The 7,756-nt window shown below is 29.9% G+C and overlaps 1 protein-coding gene across 1 annotated transcript; it reads right to left on the bottom strand.

The window, feature by feature from the left end:
* Positions 1–201: 201 nt before the first annotated feature.
* On the bottom strand, positions 202–3,743 carry LOC113869440 (homeobox-leucine zipper protein MERISTEM L1-like). The gene is made up of 11 exons (XM_027505761.1): positions 3,514–3,743; positions 3,278–3,395; positions 2,962–3,150; positions 2,393–2,821; positions 2,178–2,279; positions 1,893–2,093; positions 1,618–1,792; positions 1,230–1,501; positions 985–1,080; positions 510–893; positions 202–277 (listed from the first exon to the last, which is right to left on the bottom strand). Exons 1-10 carry the CDS (start codon positions 3,741–3,743, stop codon positions 528–530), a joined length of 2,178 nt encoding a protein of 725 aa, XP_027361562.1. The 3' UTR covers positions 202–277; positions 510–527.
* Positions 3,744–7,756: the final 4,013 nt, after the last annotated feature.

Raw genomic sequence — 7,756 nt, 5'->3', positions numbered from 1 at the left:
GAAACTTTGCTCAAGCAAGCCTACAATACAACGGGAAAATTCTACGCTAAAGTAAATAACAAACATAAAATTTGCAGTTATGCTAGCTATGTTAAAACATTAGGCTGGATGGAACTACTTTCATTTTCATTAGTGAAAGTCAATACCCGAACCTAAGATTCTTCAAAGTTCTAACATTGAAGAGATACTCCAAGGTGCGTTCATTGACTTGTTCCCCGTCTTGAAAACTAAGTTGGTACCACTCCGACCTTGTCATCTGTGTCTATCTTTGTTCTGTCTGCAACAAATGAAACAGTACTTTTCAGTGTCTTCTTTTGCCAACTTAGAAGGTTGGACTAAGAGGTGAATGAGTTATACACAAGTCAGTCGAAAACACTTTCCTCAATTTTTGTTCATTTTACTTAGCTTAAATATTAATTCAACTTCAATCCTTAAAAAAATTCTTCCCACTAACAAGTTATAAGGATGAAATCAACTAATATAAATAAAAAAGTGATAAATTTGATTACCATGTGAAGCTTCTGAAATTAGGTGCCGTCTCGTATGACTGCAACTTTGATCCTTTCAACTGTGCACTTAATTAAACTGTTAACAGTGGCCACTGAACCTAGAGATAGCTTTGCTGTTGGGGCTGAATCAACTAAGATCTGAAATGCAACTGTAAGCAGAGAACCTCCAGATCCAACATCAAGTACTGCTCCTCCGTTTGATCCAGGCCCATCAGGAAGAATAGCAAAGCCCGAGGGAAGCAGGGCAACATAATCTGGATCCCCTCCACTCAATACTACATTCATGGCAACGATATCAACAGGAGCATAAACTACATATGAGCCGGTAGAATCAGTGCAACTCTCTTGAAGTATCAGCATATTACTTTGGCTCGAATTTGTACCCTATATAGCAGGTTTTTACCAAAAGACAATGTTAGGTTAGGTTGTGGGTATATCAAAAGTACCTCTGTGGCATGCTATAGCAAAATCTTACATTGACTCGAAGTAAAGAGACAGAGTTGCCAGGATCACGGCCATTTGCTATGTGTGCCATTTCTTGAACTAAACCTCCATTGGAGAGAATGTCCCACTATAGAGTAAATTGAATGTGTGTAAGCTTCAAGAATGAATAATAGCTACTAAGTTCTTGATGTGTTTCTTTGTCTTACTACCTATCATATTATGAAAAAAAAGAAGAAAAAAAGAAGAAGGCAATAAGCACTGAAATCTCATACATACCTCATTTCTAGAGTTTTCATCACGAAGGAAATCAAAAACCCTCTTTGGAGGAACCGGAAGCCAGAAAGAAGTGGCAGCACAGAGCACTATACCGGGTGGTCTTCCTGGGTCATCCGTACTCTTCCTGGTCATCACCCTTACATCATCGCACCCAGTTGCAGATAGCGTTGTCCAAGCATGTGCTGTAGAAGCACCAACTCCACTACAATAGCTAATCACCATTCTCTCCGCCAGCTTCAGCATACCTTTCCTTCCCTCAGGACTCGTTATCACTGTATTGTGTATATTTAAAGCACATTCCAAATTCATGCTCACTCGTGATTTATGTATATATATACCAAAGGGACTTGAAAAATAAAAGAAAAAATTAAATTGATGTGCCACTTACCACAAAGGTCCCCTGCAGGTATGTAATTGGCCATTGAACTGGCAAGACGTTCGCATTGTCTATCTAATGTAGCCACCCAGCGTTTAGCACCAAAGGCAAGCCCGGAATTAACAAGAGGTTTATATATATTATGCACAGCTCTATCATCCACTTCTACATGTTCAATCCATGTAACCTGAGAGTTTATAACACAAGAAGAGAGCCACTTATAATTAACTTAGAGTTTTGTTCAACCATGGACATCTAGAAGATCAATTAATCAAAGTGTCGCCTACCTTCGAGTATCCATTTGGTAATTCTTGAATTAAACAACCAGAGGGCCTTCTTCGGCTTCTCGAGATTGTGGTGGGTCGCAGATTATCCAAGGAAACATCCACCACGGCCCATATCCCATCTGGGTGCTGCTTACAGTACCTTACGAAATAGTTCTCACGAGTTGGAACAAGTGGTGAAGGTACCTGGAACTCAGCTGACATCTGAAAGAAAGAGAAAAGATGTGTTACATGATGAAATGCATAATTATATGAAAATAAGATATTGAAGGGAGAAAAATTAAGTACCACTTGCAAGGCTCCGTTGTAGTTTCCTGCGACTCCAGTTGAAAGCACTTCAAGCGTCAACGCTCTCGAAACAATGCCGCAAAACACAGTTGACCATTGGTTCTGAAAACCGTATCAACGTCATTGTCATGACTGTCCCATGCACTCGACAAACTAATGTATAATAGAAACACTAACTAAGAAATTGTTGGTAACCTAAATTAATTAACACCCACCACATCCATAAGGATATCGACAAGATTCATATGATTCATGATAACCACAGTGGATTCTCTTGAAGCTTCAGATCTTAAGCCCACATGCTTGGGACCTATTCCTCTAGGGAAAGACCTCAAATATTCATCTTCATTAAGAATCTCAGTACGGTGGTTGTTGGGGACCCATAAAGGGTCACCCACCTGAGCCAATCTTGTTAGTTCCTCCATTGCTGCAACGGCGAGCTCCACAATCATGGGTTTGTCAGCATCAGCAGGTGCTGGAAGTGACCTAAGAAGGTCGCTACCACCATACATTTCTCCTACCATCCCTGACTGTGCTCCGTAGTTACCAACAGGCACGTGATTGTTATTATGAGATGAAAGGTTTGAATACGAAGTCACGGGCTTTCCAACGTATTTGGTTGCAATTCCTGAAATCCTATCAATCTGAAGTTTTTTTTTTGTTTGTTTTTTTTTTAAATAAAATGGTTAGTTATAAGACCAACAAGAAATAATCTTTTACATTATTCACCGGGAATGGAAGTTAGTTAATTGATTAACAAGCTAGTTTGATGTACATTTCGTACCTCTTCTCTTAATCGAGCATTCTCAATCCTCAAATGTTGCTCGTCGAAGGACATTTCGCCAAGAGTAGCAGGGCCTCCACAGTTGGGACATGTTGCATTGGTTAGGGCCTCCTTGTACCTATTGTTCTCGGCACGAAGCTTCTCATTCTCTGCTTTCAAAATAGTATTCTCATGTCGTTCATGTTGAGCCTATATATATGACCAGCACAAAGAAGCATCTTGAATTTGACTAAAGCAAAAAAATTAAGAATACTTAAAAAGTTCAATGTAATATAACTTTTGTCCATATTTAGAGGCTGTCTAGTCTCTCCCTTACTTTCATCTGGGTGCGCTTGTTTTGGAACCAAAACTTAACTTGCAAAGGTTCTAGCCCAAGTTCCCGGCTCAGTTCTTTTCTTTGCTTGTCATCTGGATGAGGACACTGCTGGAAGAAGCTGATAAAAGCCAAGTTCAAAACATATAATACCAAGTAAGCGAACTGAGAAAAGCAAGCGTATATTTCATATATATTATTATCAGATAAAAGGAGTTTTAGTATTATATGGTAATTACGCTTCCATTTCTTGAATTTGGCGCTGTGTGTGGCGGTGGTACCCCTTCTTGTTGGGACGTTGGTTGGGCTCTTGGTCATCGCTGGAATGAGCGTCCATGGTCTCGGTGCCAGATTTGCTCTCGTACTCATCATCTCTTGCCTTTCCCAAATCACTCTCACAGAAAGTCTTATGGGTTGATGACATGTCAAGCATGTGTTGGTGAGAATCAAACATGTTTGTGTGAAACATCGACATAATCCTTAACTTCAGAAGCCACGATCTTCTTCTTCTCTGTCAGCAGAAGGGATTTTCAAACATTTAACCCGCGCCTGTGGAGCAAATGGTTGAAAAAGAACAAGAGGTAGTTGGTTTAATTGTGTAGTGATAACAAGTGCCCGTAAGAATATATTTTAAAAATATTGAACACAAAAGTATTATAAAAGTTTAATGTCTTAATGTTTTTAATTAGATAAAATAAATATTAAATATTTTTAATATTTTAATATTCTTTTATTTAAAGTTTTGCACATAACTTAAGAAAATAATCAATATTATAAATTCTATAAAAAATTATTACTTAATTTCTTATTGTAAACTTCATTTGTTTCAATCATTTATTATTATTGTCAAGTACGGATTATTTATTAAAGATAAAATTATAAAAAAAAATATTCATTAATTTTAACAGTGTCAATAAACAAAACAAAATTATTAAAATGTTGAAGAAAGAAACAGAAGGAGTATAATAAATGTCAATAACAAATTTTTTTATTATATTTTTAGTAATTAGTTAATTTTGTTATAAAAATTTGTATTTTTAATATATGTATATATATATATATATATATATATATATACAAATTAAATGTATTAAAGATATTTAATGGAAACATAAGAGGAGATTAACTAAAGTGCATTAATTAAGGTATAATAAAATTATATTTTAATTAATAGTTCTTAATCTATGTGCATTAACCTTAAAATATTATAAGAATATATTTTCTTTTATTCTTCTAATTAATATTATGTTATAAAATAAATATTAACTTATATATATATATATATATATATAATTGTGAAAAGAATAAAGAATTATAATTCTAAGAATATTTAAAATTACAAGTCATGTTAACTATTGTTGACTCATATTAATTAAGAAACATTAAATATATTACAGTAAATGTTTTAAATTACATAGAAAACAATGTATTAAGTATTTTATTTACGTTTTAATGTAATAAATGCTCTTGTTCTTAATAATTTCCTTTCTACTTTTATCTTTTAAGTATATTAAATTTACACATTTACTTAAAATAATTCACAGTACATTCTTAAGTTTTTGTTATTTTTTAATCTTCAATTAATTTTTATGAAGATTTATACTTTGTTGATATTAATTCATTTTATCTTCTGCACTATGTACATATGTTTGAAAAACAAAACTTAAAATAGTAAGAATAGTGATTTTTGTGATAGGTATCCATAAATATTAATAAAAAAATTAAAAATACTTTTTGCATATAAAATGCAAAGATCATTCAATATTTTTTTGAAGTAATTAAAAATATAATAAAACCAGTCAAATTAATTTTAACTTATTTCTGTAAATATATATTAAAAAGGTACTATTATTATTATTATTATTATTATTATTATTATTAAATTTAATATAATAAATATTTTTAATAAAAAAATTGTTGACATTTGTTATTTTACATGTTCAAAATAAAAAATTCATTCAATATTTTGTAATGTAATTAAAAGTATTTAATAGAATATTTAATGCCTTTTAACTTAGGCTTGAATGCGTTTTCGTTTCATATATTTTACCTATGTACTATTTTGGAAGTTTTTCAAAAGTCTTTATATGATTATCAATTGACAAATTCTAATAAGTGTTTAAAAATTGTTTACTTAAAAAATAAAAAAAAATTGAAAATAATTTATTATTAGTTTTAATTTATTTTTAAAAAATATTTATTAAAATCCATAAAAATATTTACATATATTAAATTTTTATTGAATTTTAAAATTATTTATAATATTAAATGATTATATTGAAAATTTATTATACCAAATAATAAATATACTTATTTATATAAATAAAGAGTGAATATCTCATTAACACATATATCACATTAATAAAAAAATATACATAAAAATTAATAATTAATACACTTAAAAAATAATTGTTTATTTTTTATAATTATATTTTTATTAGAAATAATAAAGAATATAAAATAAAATAAAATCATTTAACAATTATTAATTAGTATCATTTACTCCTTCGTTAAGCCATTACACATACAGCAACATTCCTGACTGAGTTTTTAGTAAGAAAAATATTAAGAAATAAAGATGGGATCACCTGTTTGATAAACCTTAAAGATGACTGCAATAAATCAACTGCTTTCTCTCTCTAAGATTTGAGCCGACATGCAATTGGGTGAATGCATTTTTTCAGACGACCGCCGCTTCGCAGAGCTGAAACTGATAAAAGCTTTTCACTCTTCTAACACAATCCTTATTTTCTTTTTCTTTTGGATTAGAGCATGCAGATTGCAGGAATTGAGAGTTTATTTGGAGGTTATCCTTATCAGCCACAGCACTGAACAAATATATATAATTAGATTCTTGCAGATTGCAAGAGCCAAGAGGTCACAGGTGACTTTGGCTACCCTGGCCTTCGCCTTTATACTCTTACACGCAAAACTTTTCACCCAAAAAGAGGCAAATGAGAAAAAGACAAAATAAGGAAAGAGGTGCTACAGTGTGAAAAGGTTGACTTGACAATATAACGTAAGCCAAACCAAGATCAATGCGGTTAACCCAACCGTTACCTTTCTCTCTGACAAAGAAAAGTAATTAATGATGTGAGAGTCAAAGCTAATATACGCGTAAGAAACAAGCGAACATCTAAGCGTTGATGGTGGAATTGGGGAGAGATGTGGATGAATGAAACGGTTGTGGTTTGTGTGAGGAAATTAGGGAACTGTAGGAGTTGTTCTTGGGGAGCTTGGGTGGGTGAGTGCTGCATATATGGCGTTACCATAAACCAGAATGTGGGCCAAAAAGAGAAAGAAGAGATACAATGAATAAATAGAAGGTTAGGAAAGTAAAGAGAGAGTTTGGCCGCATGGAGTTATTTCAGAGGGTGTAAAAGCATTTATGGACGGACGACTCAAGTAAATATGGACAGAGAGAGAGAGTTGGCGCATGATATCATGTTTTAATTTTATAGTAATATTCCTTATGTTTCTATTTATTTATTTTAAAAAAATTTAAACTTAATTTCAAGAGTTAACTATAATATTTTAAATATTTAATTAATAAAAAATTAATTAAAATAAAATATTTATTATCTTCCTGTAATTTTAATACAAATAAATTTATTATTTTTAAATATTTAAACTCAACATTTTATCAGTAAAATTAACAAAATAAATAATTTATGTAAACTATATCATTCCACTAGCATAAATATTTTTATTCTTTAAAAATTACATAACGTTACATTTAATAAGAATCTATGTATATTTTTTTATTACAAATTATAAAATTTAATGTATTTAATAAATTAATATTATTAATTATTATATTTTTAATAAAAATTTATTATTTATTTTTTATTATGTATAATATTATACATAGAGGGTAGTTTATATTTAAATTTTTATTTAAAAAATAGTTTTGATAGCATAAACTCTAATATAAAGATAAATTTTAAAACTTTAAAAGTAATAAATTTTATTAAAAGGAAAAAAAAATAATTTAAAAATCCGATATAACATGACAAAATAAAATTGAAGATTTAATTGCTATTGTATGTTAAATTTTTTGGCATGATTTTTGTTTATATTTTATTTATATTTAACTTCAAAATTAAATAGTAAAAATTCATCTATTATTAATTTAAAATTATTTATATTTATAAAATATTTTAATTCAAATTAATAATATATAAATTCTTACTTTTTAATTTTATACATATTTTAATTATAGTAACTAAATCAATTTTAGTTATATTTTATAATTATTTTTTTAATTTGTGCAACATTGTACATAACAAAAAATTATATATAATAAATTTTTATTAAAAATTGAAATACTTAATAATTGTGATGTATTAAATTATATTGAATATTATAATTTTTTAATAAAAAGTTATTATATAAAACTCTTTATCCTGTGTACTATTTCACAAATTAAAGAAATGATGTCTTAATGGGAGTGAGAAAACTAATCAATTTACAATTTTATTT

This window comes from Abrus precatorius, unplaced genomic scaffold (assembly GCF_003935025.1).
Source record: "Abrus precatorius isolate BTA unplaced genomic scaffold, Abrus_2018 Scaffold6, whole genome shotgun sequence".
In the NCBI taxonomy this organism is placed as follows: Eukaryota; Viridiplantae; Streptophyta; class Magnoliopsida; order Fabales; family Fabaceae; genus Abrus; species Abrus precatorius.
The sequence above is the reverse complement of the archived record's forward strand: the minus strand, read 5'-3'. Positions and strand labels throughout refer to the sequence as shown.